This window comes from Malaclemys terrapin, chromosome 20, assembly GCF_027887155.1.
Source record: "Malaclemys terrapin pileata isolate rMalTer1 chromosome 20, rMalTer1.hap1, whole genome shotgun sequence".
Taxonomy (NCBI): Eukaryota; Metazoa; Chordata; order Testudines; family Emydidae; genus Malaclemys; species Malaclemys terrapin.
The window spans coordinates 3,905,234-3,925,931 of record NC_071524.1 but is presented as its reverse complement, the minus strand read 5'-3'; the positions used below and the strand labels follow the sequence as shown (position 1 = coordinate 3,925,931).

The following is a 20,698-nucleotide window of genomic DNA, read 5'->3' as shown; positions in this document are numbered from 1 at the left end:
TGATGGGATCTCTGCTCCCCGCATGAGCATAGGCCCCGGTTTCAGCTCCTCCCGTCCCACCAGGGGCACCCCCGCCTGCTCCATGAGGCTGTGCCAGGCACTGTGCAGAGCCCTGACCCCTGGGTCCTCTCCCAAAAACACAGATCTGGGGTTGGATCCAAGTTGTGTGACTTGGGCCTGACTCTATAAAGAGTCTGACCCCGAGCCCCAGAACCCCGAATTCTGGGGAAATCCAGAATCGGAGCCCAGCCTGGATCCCAGCTTAGTGTCTCTGGCCTGTTGGTAACAAGGAGCCCTGGGTCTGGACCCCGATAATCCTTCATTCCCCCAATGGCAATGGCCCTCCCTGCTCTCTCTGCCTCCAGCCTGAGCTGCCATCCCATGAGCATCCTCCCCCGAGTCCAGCCCGTCCTGACTCCTTGTGCCTGGCGTGGAGAGCTGGGCCCAGTGACACGCCAGGGGTTTGAATATAGTCAAATGCCAGGTCACAGCTCCCAACAAGGAACGCCGGCCAGACCTGCAGCCTGGGACCTGGGCCGGGACAGCAAGGACCCGGGAAAGGATTTAGAGGTGCCAGGGGACAAGAAACTGGACATGAGCTCCCAGGGCGCCGCTGGGGAACAGGGCTGATGTGCCCCTGGGCTGTGTAACGAGGGGAGCAGGGAGCAGGAGCAGGGAGGGGATTTCCCCCGGCGTGTGGCTTTGGTGAGGCCGATACTGAATCCCGTGTCTGGTTCTGGGGCCCCAGTTTAAAAGGCTCTTGGAAAAGTGCAGCAGGTGCAGAGCCAGAAAAATGCTACGAGGGCTGGCGAAGAGGCCTCACAGGAGAGGCCGGGGGAGCTCCGTGTGTGGAGCTGGTCAGACAGCTGGGCTGGTCACGGTGTCCAATCTCCTTCCTGAGGAGAAAACCCAGGTGCTGACGGGCTCTTCAGTGCACCAGAGACAGGCAGAACCAGACCCAAGGGCTGGATGCAGAGTCTGGGCAAACTCCAGTGAGAAAGGAGGCAGCAGTTTCTCCACGTGCGGGGGATTAACCTCCGGCGTCAGCTCCCCAGGGAAGTGGGGGAGTCACAGCCAGGCCGGAGGCCTTTCTGGGGGATGCTTTAGTCAAACACAAGTGACTGGGCTCAGTGCAGGGGAGCTGGGGGAAGTTCTCTGCTCTGGGCTAACAGGGGGTCAGACACTGGATGGGCTAATGGTCCCTCCTGGCCTTAAACTCTATGAAGCTGTGACTGTAACCCCAGCCTGGGCTGACTGCTAGCCCCGGCCATCCACAGCACCGAGTGTTGGCCCTGTGCTGGTTTGGGACAGTCCCATTCCCCCAAACATCGGAACAGCACAACCCTCCTGCCACTAAAGGGGATTTGCCGACAGTCTGGGCCAGGGGCTGCTCTCGGTTCTGTTTCCTCCCAACGCCCTATGAATTAGCACAGGGGTCCCAGATACTCACCGGGCAGCAAGAGGCACAGAGACAGGATCATCGGGACAGTGGGTGGGACTGGATCAGGGTGGTAACAGCCCAGCAGCTTCTGCTCTTGAAGGGGTCAAGAGGGGACAATCTGCAGTGACTCCTGCCCCCTCTGCTCTTACACTGAGGGGAGAGCACAACCTCCCCCCTCTCCCCCGTGCTCCGTCTTAGGGCTCGGGGTGGAAGGCTCCTCTCCCTTCTCAAAGTCTCCGTCAGCCCCTCAGGGCTGGGTTGTGAACCCAGACACTGTCTCTGTCTGAATCCCCATCAGGGACCTATGGCTGAGGCAGCAGGGATGTTCCGTCCCCTCTCTGCTCTGCCCCGTCCTGTCCTCACGTCTGAGCGTCACCGCTCCCCGTTTCCTGTCCCATACACATACACCCCGCCAGCCACAGCGTCTTTATTTAGCGCCAGAAGCCTGAGAATCAAACACACATCAAATACATCAGTAAAAACACTCCCCTGATTTAGTAACAGAGGGGAGCACAGGCCTGGCCTGGCTGGAGGGTTTAACAATAATCATACCTTGCTCATCCAGAGATGTGAAAGTGCTTTACGCAGGAGGGAAACAGATGGGGAAACTGAGGCACAGGAAGGTGGGAATATCATCTGCTCAAGGTCACCCAGCAGGGCAGAGCCAGGAACAGGATTCAGAACACCTGATTCCCAGGCCAGTGCTCTGTCCACTAGGCCATGCTGCCTCTCTGCACCAGGAGCCAGCATGACAAAGGTATTTAGGCACCTAGCACTGAAGCCAGACACATAGTGGGATTCAGTAGAGCTCCTAGGCAGGCTGGGCACCTGACTCCTGTTGGCAGCCAATGAGAGTTAGGCACCTCACTCCCTTGCGCAATCTGTCAGTCCCACGAGGGGCCCTTCTCCATCACTGGGCTCCTGAATCTAGCCCCAGGTGCTGAAGGACCCAGAGCAGGTGAGAAAGGCCAGCTGCTTCTCCGTGCAGAGCGGGGCCAGGCAGCCCCCAGCCGCCTGCCCTCGTGTGTGAGCCGTGCCCTGCACAGGCACTGGGAGGTCACCCGCTGGGACACCAGCTGTGGCCGTGTGTCGCCTGAGGAGCCCTTAGTTGTCACCTCTGGGCCACACTCTGCTGCCTCCGGGGAGGTGGCGCCATCCAGTCCCCAGGCGTTAGGGGAGCTGGGCTCCATCCACCCCCTGCTCCCTCACGGGGGCACTTGGGGCAGCCAGTCCCCACCTGTCCAGCCCCCCTTGGTGATGGGCTCTGAGCTCTAGGGCTGACAATGCTATGTCAGAGCTGAGCCCACAGCCCAGGGCTCCAGTGACTTGGGGCTATTCACCCAAAACTCCCACAAACCCTGCCCCATCACATCCTTCCCCCATCAAACGCTGGGAACAGGCTGAGCCTTAGGGAGCCTGGGCCCAGCTGACGCCAGACAAGTCCCAGTGAGAAACAGGCCCCAATTTCTAGCCAGGCAGGTGATTAACACTGGGACAAACCACCCAGGGAAGGGGGGATTCTCCATCCCCTGATGGTGTCAGAGCCAGGCTGGAGCCTTCCTGGGAGAGGCTTTGGTCCCACACGAGCTATTGGCTCATTGCAGGGAGATGTGGGGAGTCTCTGGGCTGTCCAGGTCAGACTGGCTGAGCTAACGTCCCTTCTGGCCCTGGAAGCCAACGCACAGGGGCTATTTGTGTCCCAGTGTGGGGAGAGCCTGGCTGGGATGGGCCCAAGAGCACAGGGCAAGTGTCAGAGACACAGGTTGGGAAATAGACTGCAGGGGCTTCATTGATCTCAGAATGTCCCACCCCCTGCTGGGCCGGGACCCTGGGCTGAGTCCTGCCTCCCCCCCCGGCCCAACCCCCGGGCAGAATTAGACACTGCAGGACTAGAGAGAGACCAGGTGCTGCTCAGGAGAGCGAAGAGAGAGGAGAGTTGGTGCTGTGAGCTGCGGCTTCTGCTCAGCAACTCTCTGCACACCCAGTCCAGCTGCTCTGTGCAGAGGGAACCACAGGATGATCTGACAGCGCCCTGAACATCTGCAGAGTCCCCTGTGCAGATGTCTCTTCCTCCGCCCAGCAGTGAGCTCTGCCCAGCCTGACGCCGAGCTAGCAGCCCAGCGGGGTCGGGGGGGTCACAGGCTGTGATGTGGGATTGAAGAATCTCTCACACTGTGATATTTCTGGGCCAGCTGGTGTCTCTGTGACTCTTTCTCTCCGTCTCTGACGTTCTCCAGGGGAGCCTGACTCTGATGCCCAAGAGCTGGGGGTCTGAGCAGTGACAGAGCCGCCCTCACAGAGTGCGGGAAAGTGAGTGAGTCCCACCGGGCTGAGACCAAAAGCCCCTGGGCATCTTCTGTTGTGTTGGCACCTGAAAAGGATAAAACTATGAGGTGTTTGGAGTCTGTAAAGCACCAGGCCCCCTCTGGCCATGAGGAGCTGATCCCTAACCCCAACAGGCTCATTGGGATTACCCCTGCATGGCAGCAACCTGGGGAATCTGCCACCCTCTCTCCTGCCCTGTGCCCTACACAAGGCCCCCTGCGACCTCTTAGGGATTAACAGGCACTGGCCTGTTGGGCTGTGAAAGCTTTTCCCCTCTGGCTGGGAGGATGCTGTGATCCATGGTGACACCTGGAGGAGCCTCAAACTGCTGTTCTGGGGGGAGACACGGATCAGGGCAGGTGTACGTGGGCCTGGCGGGATGCGCGCTCTGGGCTCTGTGTTGGCCATACTCCAGATCGATGGATACAGAGATCCCAGAGCTCCTGCTGGCTGAGTCTCAGAGACAGGTTAGGTCCTGCAGAGCCTCATTGGATGGTTCAGATGCTTCATCCCTCCTCCCCCCTCCCCCCCCACCCCATAATGGCAGCACAGAGAAATGGAGCCACCCCAGAGGCACGTGACCGGCAGGACCAGGGAACCAGAGGGGGCCTGTCACACAAAGGGAACCCAGCCCCCTCGTCCTCACTGCTGCAGCTGCCTTCAGCCCTGAAAATGAGAACAAGGAGGGGAAACAAAACCTGAAATTTCCAGGTGTTTTTGTTTTCAAAACCCGAATCAACACCAACTATTGCTCTGGGCTGGAATTGCCTGTCAAAATGTTAAAAATGTTTTCTCCAAAGAAAAGGAAAAATCCCAAAGACACACCCAATTTCTGAGAATCCCCCCCCCCCCTCTTTCAGCAAGGACAAGCCTTTGGAGCAGCTCTACCCATGGGTCCCCGGGGGCAGTGCCTGGGATATGCATGGGTGACCTTGGATATGGGCTGTACAGCTATGATGAGGCCTGGAAGGAGTTCTCCTTGGAGGGCGGATCTGGCCTGGAAGGGGCTGGAGGAAGAGGGAGTAAAGTGGAAATGGGGCCTGAAGGGATCTCGGGGGCTCCAGGAATGGCCCCATTACTCTTTCAAATGCCTCTAGCTCGCACTGGTTTCTTTTTGTCACTCTGGTTGCTGGCTTTTGGCTGCAGTTCCTGGAAGCTCAGCATGGTCAAGCTCAGGCGATTCCTCTCCAGTGCCTGGCAAAACACCTCCGGGGCTGGGAGTAGCCAGAACAGAGTGTGCCAGGCTGGGGCATATTTCCTGTGCTATGAAGTACGGTTAACACCTCCCTGGGGTTCCCCTCCACCAGCTACAGGGAGGTAAAATAACCCGTCACCGAGGCGGCCTTGTCTCCACTAGGATCTGACGCTGAGAGCATTGCCTGGGCCCGGCCAGCTCATTGCACTTACACCTTTTACCGAGCGCGGACCCAGCGTTTGTGGGCGGCACTGCCCAGGGCTCCCAGCCCCCCATGAGCTGCTGGGTCCCATCACGCCCTGCACTAAACCAACAGCCAGGCCCTAGGGTTTAAATGCAGCACACCCAGCAGTAAAGCCAGACTCGGCGCACAGGAGCATTGGGGTCAGACTTTACAGCTCCACACCACAGCCATGGGCTAGAAACTGACTTTTTATTTGCTTTAAACAAAAGCTGAGATTCTCCCACAATCCCAGGGCTCCAGGAGCTGGGGCTTTAAGGGAAACAACAAATACCATGAGACTTCACAACACTGCAGCTGGCAGCCTGTTCCCCTCCTGCATCACCCCCTCCCTACAATTTCCAACAGCATCTGAACTTCCCCACAACTTCTTCCACGAGAAGCTTCTGCAGCATCGTCCATCATCCCTGCTGCCCCGTGAGACCAGCCAGCCCTGCTAGAGCCCGGGGGAGGGCTCCAGCAATTGGGAGGTGGGTTCAGCCTTCAGGGTGCTACTCAGCCCTCAGGGTGCTATCACAATCCAGTCTGACAACAGAGGGCCTGATCCTGTCACCCACTCGCACTGCCTGAGCAAGGCCGGATTAACTCTCCTGTGTGCCCAGGGCTATTAGATTTTGTGGGTCCCCTGTATACAAGTATTTTTCCTGGGAGGGAGTTTGGTACGGGAGGGGACTGGGGCAGGGGACTGGGGTGCAGGAGGGGGTGCAGGGTCTGGGAGGGAGTTTGGGTGCAGGAGGGCGCTCCGGGCTGGGGCAGGGGGTTGGGGTGCAAGAGAGGATGAAGGGTGTGGGATCTGGGAGGGAGTTTGGTACAGGAGAGGACTGGTGCAGGGGGTTGGGGTGCAGGAGGGGGTGTGAGGTGTAGGCTCCGTCTGGGAGGCACTTACCACAGATGGCTCCTGGCTGGCAACACGGCAGGGCTCAGGCAGGCTGCCTGCCTGCCATAGTCCCACACCGCTCCCAGAAGTGGCTGGCTGCTGGTACGTCTCTGTGCGCCCCTTGGGGGAGGAGGACAGTGTGTCTCCTTGCGCTGCCCACGCCCGCAAGCGCTGTCCCCATAGCTCCCATTGGCCGGGGGCAGCGCGAGGGCAGCGAGTGGAACTGCCTCTCCCTCCCCCCCCGGCCAGGGGCCTCAGAGATGTGCCAGCAGTGGAGCGGCGTGGGGCCAGGGCAGGCAGCCTGAGCGCCCCAGAGATCGCTCCCTGTGATTTATTTTTCCGGGGTCCCCCTTGAGCCGGGGCCCTGGGCTGCAGCCCCTAAAGCCCCTGCCTTAATCCCCTAAAGCCCCTGCCTTGTGCCTGAGGCTGGCAGGAGCAGCATGTGTGTGTCTGCAATGGGAGTGAGTCAGTGCCACTGCGAGACACTTCCCCTCTGCATCCCCCGACCGGTGTGTATTGAATTTCCTACATTTAACAGTCGCATTAACGCAGTTCCCTCCAATCAGCACATTCCGATGTAACTGGGGGTCGGGTCAAAGTGTTATCACGAATCGCTGCGGTTTTCCTTTGAGTTCAGGGGAGGAAAAATCTGACATGTCGCCATTTCCCCACGTTCCCCGTGCGGCGAGGTTCTTTCCCAGGTGTCGGTGCTTGGGTTGATTCCCCGGTCTTATTTCCTGGCCCTGGTATCCCTGGAACAAGAGTCATCTCCAGAGACTCCTCAGGAGTCAAGTTTGAAGTGTTTTTCTCGCATGATTCCCTTTGTCCCATGGGAGGGGTTCAGACCTCAGGGTTTTGAGGTTTCTTTTTCCCCTTCTCTTTGGGGGCTGTTTGCAGTTGTGGATGCTCCTGCTCTGTTTTATGCCCATACCACCACTTGGAGAACCAGTTGGTGGGCAGGAGCTTTTGGACATTTTCTCTCACAGTTGGTCCTGCGCTGTTTTCTTTCACTTGCTTGTCTCCAGGCGCTGGGGCTGTTTCTCCTCTGGCAGGTGGCCCTGTGTTGTTTCCTGCCCCTGGATCTCCCTGACTAACAGACCCACTAACCATTAATTCCTGGCGGAAATCCCAGTCGCTGGGGGGGCAGATGCTGAGGGGTTTCCTCCCTGCAGCGTGCCCAGGGCTGAGGAACGGGAACAATCTCTCAGAAGTTTCCACAGGAATCTCCAGGATACGGGCCATTGAACTGACCCTATAAAATGAGAGACTCCCCCTTTCTAGATCTAGATACACCCCAACCACTGTCAGCTTCCCATCCCACTTCTGGATCACTGTGTCGGCCTCACTGGGGTGATACCGCTCCCCAGATCTCCCCAGAGCCCAGCACCCCCCCTCAGGGAGTTTCTTCAGCCTCTCCTGTCTCACTCTGTCCCTCACAGACTCACTCAGCACCCCCAGCTCCCAGTCCGGACTGTCCCCCACCTCCACCTCCCAGTACCCCCTGCAAAATCCACTACCGCCACTGTGATCCTTCCTGGCCACAAAACTCTCCCTCCCCACGGCGATCAGAGCCACAGAGGGGGCAGCCAGCCCTGGTGATGGGGGGTTGTGCTGGACTGTTCTGCCATCCGCAGATGCGGTGAGTTCGGGGTGTTTGTAATCTGGATCCAGGGTGATGAGGACTAGGGAGAAAAACCAGAATAACCCCATTAGCCACAGGTCAGCCAGGGACCCTATGATCCCACAGGAGAGATTCCAGCCAGCACAGCCGGAGCGAAGGACAGAGTGTTAAGGGTTGGGGTGACTAGTTGGAGCTCCAGGCTGTGGCTGGGCCTGGTCCCTGAGCTGGTGGAGAGGTGGGGGGAGGGATAGTGGGGGTTGGGCTCCTTGCATCTTCTCACTCCCCCCTGCACGGGATCTGTCCCTGGGAGGCATTAGGGCTCTGGGTGGCCATGGAAGGTGTCCAGGGGGTGAGGACTGTGCAGGCTGTGGAGGGAGGGCTGAGTGGGGCTGTAGGGGCAGATGACGGGGTAGGGATGGATCATCACAGAAGGGCCAAAGGGAGATGGAGGGTCATCAGGACTAGCTGAGGGGGGATTGCAAGGGACCTGCCCAGGGGTGAGACTTACAGCTCAGGGCAGCATGTTCAGGACCATACATGGCATCCAGCCCCACGGCTCTACAGCCAGCGCCCGCCCTCCCCACTTGCCCCATGGAGACCCCACACCTCTGCCAGCTCAGCTATGTAATGCCGATACCACTAACCCCAGTGCAGCATCTGCTCAGCCCCTCGCAGCTTCACTCACCCATGTAGCTCCGAGCCCTTCTGAACTCTGCAAGGGAAGAGGAACAAACATGGTCAGGGGCCTGGCAAACACAGGGAACTTGCTCCCACAGGAGATGCTGTTCTGGGAGAGGGTCATTGGCAAATAGAAAGGAACCGAGTGATGTGAAATGTGACATGGAAACACGTCCTCTTACCTAGCTGTGTGACTGCCTTGTCTGAAATGGAAAGAGACAGAGTTATTCCCTGTCATTTAGGCAGAAGGCTCAGTTTTGGGAGCTGCTGTGGAGTGATCGCTTTACATGTGGTTCATGGGCCCTCACTGCTGAAGGAGAAATGTCCCGGCTGTGTGAAGTGAGAGACAGGCCCTTTCACCCCAGAGATCTCTGCTGACAGCAACGACTGGCTCTCAGGGATGCCTTTATATTGTCTCTTAGTATCGGGGACTGGAGCAAATGTTGCTCTCAGTGACACTGCTGTAACTCCATAACTCCAGATGCTTCACTGGGGCGAATCTGGATTGACACCAGTGTCACCCAGAGCACAATCCAGGCCTGTAAGAAGCTGCTGATTGGTTGTTGAGGCCCCCAGCAGACTGGGGGATTTTGAAGGGACACTGACAGGTAAAAATCAGGCTGGGATTTGCAAAACATTTAACTTAGATGGAACATGCATGTCCGGATCTATGCAGCTCTGACATTCTCAACCCTACCATCTAAAGAGAATTACTGATAACCTTTTGGAACAACAAAGCTACACACTCCAGGTGTAACCGGGGCATAGACAGATCTGGAGAGGATTAGAGCTCAGACCTGGGGTCCAGTCTTGGCAACAACGCATGGAAATGTGAGCGTGAATCTGGTCTCTTGCTCATCTCCATGTTCTGGGAAAGGACAGCCTGCACTGCCGCAGTCATCTATAGAAAATGGCTGCCCCCCTTCTCCTGCACCATAACAATGGGATTTGCATTGGATTGTCCAAGCCAAGGTGACACCTGTCTGTCTATCCAGACATGAGAGCCGGTGACCCTGTGTCTGCTGCAGAGAGCTCACAGTGCTGCCGTGGGACTGGGTGACTCTAATGTGACTCTGATTCTGGCCCAAATTGTTCACTCAGCCCTGCCCTGTGGTGTCGGTGCCTCTGGCTCTGCTCAGCACCGTGTGTGGCTGGGAGCTGCTGCCCAGGGGCTCTAGTGGGGAGGTGGATGAACTTACCAAGCTTCTCACGCAGCTCCTGGCACTCTGGGGAGAGAAGAGAAGGAGACCATTGTGGGTTCAGCATGGTTATTCTGAGCAGAGTGACATGGGGCTGTTCCAAACTCTGGGTACGTCTACACTGCAGCTGGGAGTGAGCTTCCCAGTTTGGGCAGGCAGAGACATGCTAGCTCTGCTTGAGCCAGTGCGCTAAAAGTAGCCGGGAAGCTGGGGGTAGCAGGTGCAGCAGCTTGGGTTGGCTGTTCAAGTACAAACCCACTCAGACCCCCGGGAACACACTTGGGTAGTTACACTGAGCCACCCTCCACCCCCGGCACCTAGCATGTGTCTGGCTACCCGAGCTGGGAAGCTCGCTTCCTCCTGTAGTGTAGATGGACCCAATGCGCAAAGGGTCTCAGAACTGACAGGACACGTCAGACAAAACTGTTGTTAATGAACAACAAACAAGGTCCCAGATCAGCCCTAAACAGAGCCCACAAATGGCCAATGGGGGCATCACCCCCCCCCCCCCCCCACTGACAGCACTGCCAGAACATGTATCACATAGAGAGAGGCCTGCACGGCAGCAGCCTGTCACCCAGACTCAGACCTCCCATTCCTGTGCTGGGCAATCCCTTTGTGTTGCTGATTTGCACAAGTGTGTAACTCAAGGGTCAATGGTTGGCAGGAGTTAACTTGGGAACAGCTCCGTAGCACTGTGTGGCAGTGGATTTACTGTCCACCGCTAGAGATGTGGAGTCAGGTGCTGCCCCAGCTCTTGTGAGAACAATGTGAGTGGTGGGGCCCATCAGAATGCACCTCACCGAGCCCAGACACAGAGTCTGTGTTCATTCGCAGCCAAGGCTTAGCCTCGGGGGGAGGGGGGAGAGGACAGGACTGTGGAGTCCAGCATTGGCATAGCAGCGATTTTGCAGTTCAGAACTGAGATAAATCCACAGACCTGCATGGAGGAAGTTTGCCCAGCCCCTGACTAAGGTTTTGTCTACAGAACCCCATTGTTCGGCTGTTACCCCGGAATTGAGCAGTGTGTTACCCCAGAACTTGAGTAAACTAATCACAGCCAAGAGTGTGCATTCAGCTACCAGGAATTAATAAAATAGAACACCACATAGTTAAGGGTTAATTTGGACAAGCAGGGCTTTTGGAGGCAAGGTCAAATACTAGCTGCTGGCTTGTGTTTCTGCTAATTAGAAAGGGAGGAGGGGAGGAAAGAGTCAACAAATGATGGGACTGAAATAAAATAAGTGGATGGAGACCTGGAGTTTGGGCATCTTTGATACAGAAGCTTCTTATGGCTAAGATTGTTAGGATTGTTTTAGTGATAAGTAGTTTATTGAAGTGGGGAGACGTGATGACCCAATAAGGGTCACTAGGAGCTGAGTTTTGTAAAAGCTAGTTATAAAAAGAGCAGATAATAGAGTGTATTTTGGAGCGGTTCTCTGGAGCTATACTGAGAGACTTTTTCCTACTCTCCGGCTTGGAAATAACTGGCCATCGTTGTCCTGCTGTTAATTACTCGAAACCATCTCAGATTGTAGGTAATTATTTGGGATGTTCTAAACCTATTGCATATGTTTGTTTGTGCTTAAATCTAATAAATAGTCGTTTTATATGAGAGCACACTTTTTTGTATCACACTTTCATCAGCTGGAAGTGCTATGTTCCCATTGATTTATTCCTGACACCACCTGGAGTGAAACAGTTACGTTACCACTGCTTTGAATTTATGACCCTGGGCAACACAGCCTATGGGGGTGTGATTTGCAGCATGCACGGAAGTGCTATGCTGGGACTCTCACGTGTGGATGCTGCCGGTGAGCACTCACCCGTCTCTCTTCAGTTAGGACTATGTTAAATTTTTAACTAAGAATCTTTTAGTTCATACCCACGGAATCCACACAGGGTTGTTACAGGGCAGCACTTTGGTGCACATTTCTATTCACACCCCTGTAATCTGAACCCTTGGGCAGTGTAGACATAGCCTGAGGCCCACCATTCCACGTGCATTAAATTCAATCTCTGTTGTTTCCCATGATACTGAAATGTGAGCTACAAACTCTGCAGTGTTTGTTTCCAGGGCAGGGGGGAAATGAGCATGAAGGTGACTGAAGTCCATACAGCGCATGTGGTGATTTTCCCATCTCATTATAGTGTGAAAGCGCAGACACACATTCACTAGGGGTTTAGCAAAATACCTGATCCCAAGGTCGTCTTCTCAGTCTGTTCAGGCTCTGAAATGGGGAAGAGAAAAGAGTCAGACCCTGAGACACACACTGGGTGTTGCTGCACACTCCCTAATGTCTGGGGTTAGTCACAGACATCCCACACCTGCACTCCCAGCCCCAGTGCAGGAACCGGCAGGTTTGACAGGAGCAGGGCTGGCAGTTAGTGATATGCACCAACAGGCTTGAGACCTGTGGGAGTCTCTCACTCCTTAGCCCTTGTTTACACACAATTTTACACGAGTTTAACTAATTATGTTACAAAACACGCCTTGAGTTAAACTGGTGCAGGGCTGTGTGTGGCACAGGCCTTGGACTGGTGCAGCAGGGCTAGTAGAACCGTGGGGTGGGGTCAGTTACTCCACAGCTACCCCTGTGGCTAGTTACAGAACAGCACTGATTGCTGGGGAAGTCTCATCCAGCCCTCCCCAGCTGGAGGAATGGTGGCCACAAGGGGACATGACAGAGGGCAAAGGAGATGAAAGAGGGGGGCCTCAGGGCTCTTCCGGGCTGTGATTGCCGTGAGAACCCCAGCCACTGTGCTGGCATGTTGTACCCATTCTCTGCATCTTTTATCTGTATTTCCCTGCGTGTGCGCAGTGCCCAGCAGAACGGGTCAGCACCACTCAACACTATCACAATGAAAATCAATATTGTTCTTAAATACTGAAAAGTTCACAGTGGAATAAATTAGACACGTGGTGCTGCTGTGTCTATTGCTCGATTCATAGAGTTTCAGGCCAAGCAGATCAATTAATTCATCTCCTCTGACCTGCTGTGTATCGCAGGCCAGAGAATCCCACCCAGTTCCCCCGACACTGAGCCAATAACTCAGGTTTAGCTACAGCACATTCCAGAAAGGTGCCCAGTCTGGATGTGATGCCATCAGGAGATGGAGAATTCACCACTGCCCTGGGGAGCTTGCTCCAGTGGTTAATCACCCTCCCTGTGTCCTGTGCATTCGACAGTCACAAGGATGGAATCATCTCACAGAGCATCATTGACCTTCCAATGTCGTTTCCTTTATGGAGAATAGAATCACGAGTAATTGCCCAGGATGATAGGGACAGAATCTGACCCAGAATTGTCATTGCAAACTGTCATCATGCCGCACACACACACAGGGAATCTCACAAGCACGGACACTTGGGTATCTGCTGCAAAATACACATTTACCAACCTGTTACTATCAACGTGTGTGAGAATGTGGGGGAGATGAGGAACCACTAGGCAAAAACCTCCTGGCTCCATCCCTTTCATTGCACTGAGCCCACAGGTAATACCAAGCAGTCACAAAGCTCACTCATCTCAATAGACACAATAAGAGATACAGCAGGAGACCTACCATAAAATAATTTAGCCTCCTCTTTAGAGCGTTTCTTCTGAGAGGCCTTTCGTTTCGCTGTGAGACAGAGAATCAGACATTGCAGTGAGGCAGAGAAGGAAGGGGAAACACTGAGCAATTTGCTGATACACGTGGGGCCGGAGACCTCAGTGTGTTTGTTAGTTTGGTTTATTTCCTAAAACCAAAACAAGGTCAATATCTGAACAATAAGACACTTCCATGCCCCAGCCCAGTTCCCTCTAGGACCAGGCTCTAAACATGCAAGTAACACATTCCCATTACCTCTGTATCCAAGATATGCACAAGCTCCAGCAGCAATGAGAAACAGAGTGAAAATCACCCAGAATGCAGCCCGCCAGGGAGAAACACGGGGGAAGACGTCACCTAGCAAACAGAGAGCGCAGTGTGTGAGCAGCATGGTCCCATTCTGGAGCTGGAGAACGGGGTTTGCCATGTGGCTTGACAGCTGAGTTCTGGATCAGACATCCTCAGAAATTCCCAGGACTGAAGGGCACGTCCCCTCCAGGCTCAAATCACAGCCACTAATGGGAGCCATTGAAACCGGAGAAGCCAGGACAGCATCAGTTCCAAGAGCCAGGACTCTGCTCTGCCCAAATCCCTCCCGCTGTTACAAGCTAATAGTCAGAGAATCCTTGCCCAGCCTGCCCAGCACCGCCTGGCTGTTCAGATGGTCCCTGTCACACAGCTCCCAGTTCTCAGTCACCACGTCCAGTCCAGATAAGTTCAGCAGAGAACAATTGTTTTCCTAGTTGGCCTCAGTGTGTTATGGATTCATAGATGTTAAGGTCAGAAGGGGTCATTATGATCATCTAGTCTGACTTCCTGTATAACCCAGGCCAGGGACCCTCCCCCTGTGATCTCTGCATCCAGTCCAGTCACAGCGGATCTTATCGAAAGAGTCATCCAGTTTGGGTTGAAAGATTCCAAGTGATGGAGAATCCACCACGTCCCTAGGTCCGTTGTTCCAACAGTTAATTCCCCTCAATGTTAAAATTTTGCATCTTATTTCTAGTCTGAATTTGTCTAGCTTCACCTTCCAGCCATCAGAACTTGTTCTGCCTTTGTCTGCTAAGTTAAAGACCTATCCACTGTCAGAAATCTCCTCCCCAAGTAGGTACTTACAGACTATGATCAAGTCACCTTTTAGCCTTCCCTTGGATAAGCTCTATAACTTGAGCTCCTATGTTTCTCACTGTGAGGCAGGTTTCCAGACGTCTAATCTTTCTTGTAGCTATTTCTTGAGCACTTTCCAATTTGTCATTACCCCAGCTGACAGTGTGGGCACTAGAACGGGACACAGTATTCCATAGTGGTCTTGCTTATGTGACCCACATGCCATCTGGGTGTGGTGCTCTGTCCCATCTAGTGGCACCGAGACCACTGAGAGAGAGAGAGATACAATGGGTCTGTGCTACAGCTTTAGCTATCAGCCAGTTGGCTTTTAGCTCATGTGGTAGAGCAGGCCTGCACAACTCGTAAAGCGGCGAGGGCCATATTACTCCAAAGAAAACAGCTGAGGGCCGAAACCTCCTGGCCCTGCTGAATCCCACCCCCCAGCACCGCCCAGCCTCCCCGAAACATAACGCCACCACCCCAGCGCTGCCTGCCCCATGGAACCCCCCCAGTGCCACCCAGCCTCCCCCAAAACAACCCCCCCAACAACCCATCACCCCAGCGCCACCTGCCCCGCGGAAACAAACCCTCCTTCCCCATGGCTGCCCCACCGAAACAGCACTATTGAACCTTGGTATATGTTATAGCGGGTCTCTAAGGCAGTATAATTAAGGTAAAAGAAAAATGTCTTTTTGCTAGAAGTAGAATAAGATCTTCCCCCAACTTGGTAATCATTGCCCTGTTGAATGAATGAGGTGTGAATGAGGAAGGCGTGGAAGGTAGGCACCTTCAGACAGCTGCAACCTTTGGAGAGGGGATGGGAGCCAGACCAGATGAGTAGAACAGGTCAGCCACTGACTCGCTGCTCACCTCCTCAGCCCACCTCCCACGGCTCGCCTACTCACCCCTCACCACTGCCCGCCCGCTTGCCTTCTCAGTCCTCCACCCCCGCCCCCCGGCTCGCCTACCCAGCTCCCCTCCCTTGCCGCTGGCTCACCTGCCAGCCCGCCTCCTCAGCCCCCCACACCCCCGACTCGCCTACTCACTGCTCGCCCGCTTGCCTCCTCAGCCCCCCTCCCTCACCCGTCACTTGCCTACTCACCCCCCGCGGGCCGCACAGTAAGCCCACGCGGGCCGCATGTTGTGCAGGCCTGTGGTAGAGGCTCATGCCCTAAGATCCAGAGGCCCCAGGTTCGATCCTGCCTGCTGACGACCAGGGTCTGTCAGCATTACACTAACACCACACACAAGGGTAATGTCACCTCCTTTCTCCTGATAGATATTGTCATTTATACATACAAGGGGTTGCATTCACCGTCTTCGCTCTGGGAGCTCACATCCAAGTCCTTTTCAGATTTCCAGGTTACAGTCTACGATCCTGTAAGTGTGACCTACACTCATTGTTTATAAATGTGTGACCTTGCATTTGGCCATGTTGAAATGCATGTGTGACAAAATGGGAATTTTCGCTATAGCCACAGCACGGGTGTGGATCACTGACAATATGTTATTAGAGTGAACCCACCTTACCAAACGATCCAGGTCAGTCTGCACTACTGACCTGTCCCCATCATTTTTTACCATTCCACCAATTTTGGGGTCATCTGCAAATTTTACCAGCAATGATTTTACATTTCCTTCTAGCTCATCGACAAAGCTATTGAATAGCATTGACCCAGAACAGATCCCCCTGGGACAGCACTACAAATATCTCCATTTGAGGCTGATTCCTCATTACAATGACTTTGAGATCTATTAGTTAGCCAGTTTTTAATCCATATAGCATGGACTACATTGAGTGTGTACAGTGCTAATATTTTTTCTCAGTTTTACGCAGAACTAATTCAAACCCCTACGGAGTCTGAGACCTGGTCTACACTACAAAGTTATGTCGGCTTAATTACATCGCTCAGAATTGTGAAAAATTTCACGCCCTGTGCAATGTATTTAAGCCAACCTAACCCCCAGTGTAGCCACCAGTAGGTTGATGGAAGAATTCTTCTGTCAACCTAGCTACTGCCTCTTGGAGAGGTGGATTTACTACAGCCATGGAAGAACCCCTTCTGTCGCTGTAGTAAGTGTTTAAACCATAGAGCTGCAGCTGTAGTGTTTTTAGTGTAGACACACCCTGAGTCTATTATGTCATCCCAGTTACTTTTATCAACCAAACACAACATCTCCTCAAAGAACAATATCAAGTTCATTTCACAAGACTCAGCCCCAGCTCCTGACAGGCAGATTGTCCAGATCACAGAAACCTCCGTCACTAATGGCCCCACAAATCAGGTTAGAAGAACATTTCCTGTCTTAGTACCAGAAAGAGGTGCTAGCTGAGTGCAATTCCAGGCCCCGCACTCCCGTGGTGACCCCTGTAGGTCTTGTGGGAGCCCTAGGTATAACTAAAAGTGTGAACCAAAGGCTGTGAACCAGAGTAGGCCTGGCCTTGGAAAAATAATAATACACCAGCTATTAGCTAGCACCAAGAAAGCACATTCCTGACTCAATAGGATAGTATAAAAACACATGGATCTCTCGAGTAACTATGTAAACGCATTCCTAAGAGATGGTACAGGAACACACCGACCCCTTGTAGGATAAAGATGGGATGACAGGTTAATGGATGAGGATATTTTGTTCCAGCTGGCAGGTACAAGGATAAGGGTGATAACTAACAATATCTGGACTGTAATACGTAACTTGTTGGTATCAGTGTCTAAAAGGAGAAGTGATAAGTGAGGCATCTTTGTCCAGCTGACGGGACAGCATCCTGGTGCACAGGCTGAGCAGGTACCTTGTTGTAGGCATACACACATTAGTGTGACTGTGGCTTCTACAGGGCTCTAGGCTTTGTCCACAATAAACCTGGCCGAGTGCCATCACCACTGAACTGAGCCTGTGATCTTTCTTATGAATAACGTCAGGGTCGGCTGAATTAACACGCTGCACCATCTGCTGGTGCAGCTGACATAGGAGCTCCCAGAACAGCAACACTAGCAGCAGTAACAACTTAGCAACTTTAACAATTTTCCACAGCACTAACAACAACCCCTTCTCACCTGAGAGGTGAATGGCCGATTGTCGCTCGGTCACCAGCAGGGCATTCCGCACTATGCAGCTGATGTCTCCATTGTCTTCTCCTTCTGTGACAGTGACGTGACTCACAACACTATACAGGTTCTCCCTTTCCTGAGTCATGTCGGTCACAATCTCCATCCCCAGGTTCTGCCCATTCTTGCCAACCCACTGGAGTTCGGGTTTGGGGAACCAGCCTGCGGTTCTACAGATCAGCCCGATGCCCTGGCCCCGGGGGCCCAGCACATCAATCAATACTGGAGCCACAGCTGTGAGGAGACAGAGAGTTTGTGTATCAGGAAATCGTGTCTTTGGTAGCACCATGTGAGTCCTCAGATACCGCTGGATATAGGGGGCTGTGGCTGGAAAGCTCCATTCCCATACGTGCAAAACCTCCCTGGGATCCCTCATTGTGACGACTGGGGAAATTAAATAATATCATCTTCCATTTCCATAGAGCACTGTGCCTTGCAGGCTCACAGAGGAAGGTGCAGGCTTATACAGCTACACAGAGATCACTGCTCCCGCTGCTGAAATGCAGCTACATCTGGGGTGTAGCCCAGCAGCTGTCAGGATCACTGCACTTTGGTACAGAGCAGAAGGTGAGGAATAGTGACCCTGCCTACATCACTGCTACGACTCCTCCTATGCCACTCTTCTAATAACTGTCCCCTCTGGTGTCCTCCTCTCACACTGGTAACAGTGCCCCAGGCCAAGCCACCCTCGTGCTTGGATTTCCCTCTTCCTGTGCTGCACACAACCACCCTCCCCTCTTTTAAATCTCTCCCTAAAAACACATGTCTCCTGTGGAGCCCTTGGACTAGGAGCCACTGAAGATGGGAGATGATTTAAAACAACCTCAATGTTCTGCATTATCACAAGAGGGCCCCTCACCAGGGGCTTGATGTTTCTGAACTGCATTGTCTGGGGCTAGGTTACTCAGTGAGCTCAATGGGCAGAGACCGTCCCTTCCACTGCCCTTGTGCAGCACTGAATGTGGGGTCAGTGTCCAGGGAATAAAAAACAATATCCCAGCCCTTGGAAACTGCAGGGGGAGTTTCAGGGAAGTCAAATTTCATTATCACCTGAGCTGGGATTTGGGCAGAACATGGGGGTAAAGGTCCCACTCCCTCAAACAGCACCACAATGAGCATGAGAGCCGTAGCTTTATGTCTCATTTAAAAGAGGTCATTTAATGCAGCACTGAGCCTGCTAGCACCACAGTGGGGTCAGCGCTGAGTGTCAGGGGACAGGGCCCCCTACCGAGTCCTGCACACCACTCCCTACAGCACAGGACCCTTACTGCAGTGCTGGGCTCAGTGCAGGGGCACCCCCAGTGGCAGAGGAGGCTCTGGCTGCCCCTTAGTTCCGTGTCTCACCTGCGACCTGTAGCTCGGTGGTGGCTTCCTGGGTCCATTCTGAGTTCCTCACAAGGCACTGGTATGTCCCAGCATCTGCCACTTGGAGCCGTTTCAGCTTCAGAGAGACGTTCCCGCTGCTGAACTCCTGCGGGAACAGCTCCGTCCGCGTCTGGTAACCCTCCCCTGGAAGGCCCTGGGTACCCTCATCTGAGTACTCATGAATCAGAACAAATCCTGGTTCAATTTTCCTCCACAGCACTTCCATGCCGAGAAGCCGGGCTGGGGGTGTGAGCTGGCAAGGTAACACCACATCCCGGCCAACTACCCCCACCACGGGACGCGAGGAGCCAGCCAGGGAGAACTTCTCTGCAATAGACAATCCCAGGAGCAGATTGAATGATCAGAAAGAGCAGAGGGTGCCAACCCTTGAGCTACTATGTGTTTTTCATAAAGCCCCAGCTCCTGGAGGCCTGTGATTCTGTGAGAATCTCAGCTTTCATTTAAAACAAAAATCAGTTTCTAGCTCTAGTGATTGCAGAGAAAAGCATGAAAATGGGACCCAAGGGTGATGGAAGGCTCAAAACTAAAGGAAACAAGAAGATCCCCAAAAGGTTTTTTTTTTTTAATCTGATGATTTTTTAGCCAATCTCCTGATTATTGGTTCCTGACTCATGGTGGCTGAAGGCTTGGAGTAAGCGATGCTGCAGCTCCCATTCATCCTAATGGGAACTGGGCACCCCCATCCCTCAGGCAGCTGGGAAGATCTCAGCCTTGCAGGCCATGAGAATCCAAGTCCCCAGTGGGGCAGGTCTGGCAGCACGGTGCCTTCGGGTGCCATGGCAGGACAGGAAGGGATCAGTGTTGGGGGGCTCTAGGAACCTCTCTCAGGGGTAACAGGAGCTGGGTGATTTGCTGCAAGATCCGACAATCCTGACACCCAGAGCTAGGACATGCCCTGGTCACCCCAACATCATCCCCAACCCACAGCCTCCTGGACCTGGACCCTTTTACTCTGCAGGACTGAGGCGGTCCCAGAGGGTGGGGGTGTAATTGGGCCTCAGATGCCCCTACTCCAGCCCTGCAGGGGTCTGCGTACATGGGGGACAGGGAGGGAAATAATTGGGATTCAAACGTTTTTACCAGAGAGAGAACACGGCGCCAGGAGGAGGATCCCCAGGCTGCACACACAGAGTCGCCACCACGTTGCCATGGGGACACCCCAGGCAGGGATCTGTAAGGAGAGAGCAGGGATGGTTAACACCTCCCCAGGCTGCGTGAGGGGCCAGCAGTGCAGGGAACATGCCCCATTCATTGTCTGACCTGACCCACTCTGCTCCCAGGCAGAGCAGCTCCCCAGGGACAGGAGAGGATTTCACCCCTCCCAGGCTGCCCTGCCGCCTGTCCAGGCCTGGCACTAGGAATTTCCACGCCCGGGACATGCCGTGTATCCACCCCCATTTCCTCCCCTCGTCGGTTCTCTGATCAGCCACTGGTGCAGGTGCCCACCCAAGACCAGTGCAGGGTGAGTCTGCAGCATATCAGGGCCACTTCCAAAGTAACCCAAGTGGTACCCACACCACTGTCCCCCCTGCAGAAGGGGCCTGGCTCTGTGCCTGCCTCCATCTGGGATAAAACAGCAGATGTGTGACCCGGGACTCTCCACAGCTAACTGCATGCGGCTCTACAGTGTGAGCTAAAGAACCAGGCTGCGCAGCTGGGGCTGTGACATAAGAACATAAGAACGGCCGTACCGGGTCAGACCAAAGGTCCATCTAGCCCAGTATCCTGTCTACCGACAGTGGCCAATGCCAGGTGCCCCAGAGGGAGTGGACCAACAGGCAATGATCAAGTGATCTCTCTCCTGCCATCCATCTCCATCCTCTGACAAACAGAGGCTAGGGACACCATTCCTTACCCATCCTGGCTAATAGCCATTAATGGACTTAATCACCATGAATTTATCCAGTTCTCTTTTAAACGCAGTTAT

The 20,698-nt window shown here is 54.1% G+C and overlaps 1 protein-coding gene across 1 annotated transcript; it reads right to left on the bottom strand.

The window, feature by feature from the left end:
* Window positions 1–5,380: 5,380 nt before the first annotated feature.
* Window positions 5,381–19,429, bottom strand: LOC128826338 (butyrophilin subfamily 3 member A1-like). The gene is made up of 10 exons (XM_054009585.1): window positions 19,381–19,429; window positions 18,730–19,077; window positions 17,335–17,619; window positions 13,427–13,528; window positions 13,145–13,201; window positions 11,773–11,808; window positions 9,578–9,604; window positions 8,561–8,581; window positions 8,386–8,412; window positions 5,381–7,761 (listed from the first exon to the last, which is right to left on the bottom strand). The coding sequence occupies exons 1-10, from the start codon at window positions 19,427–19,429 to the stop codon at window positions 6,920–6,922; spliced, it is 1,794 nt and encodes a 597-aa protein (XP_053865560.1). The 3' UTR covers window positions 5,381–6,919.
* Window positions 19,430–20,698: the final 1,269 nt, after the last annotated feature.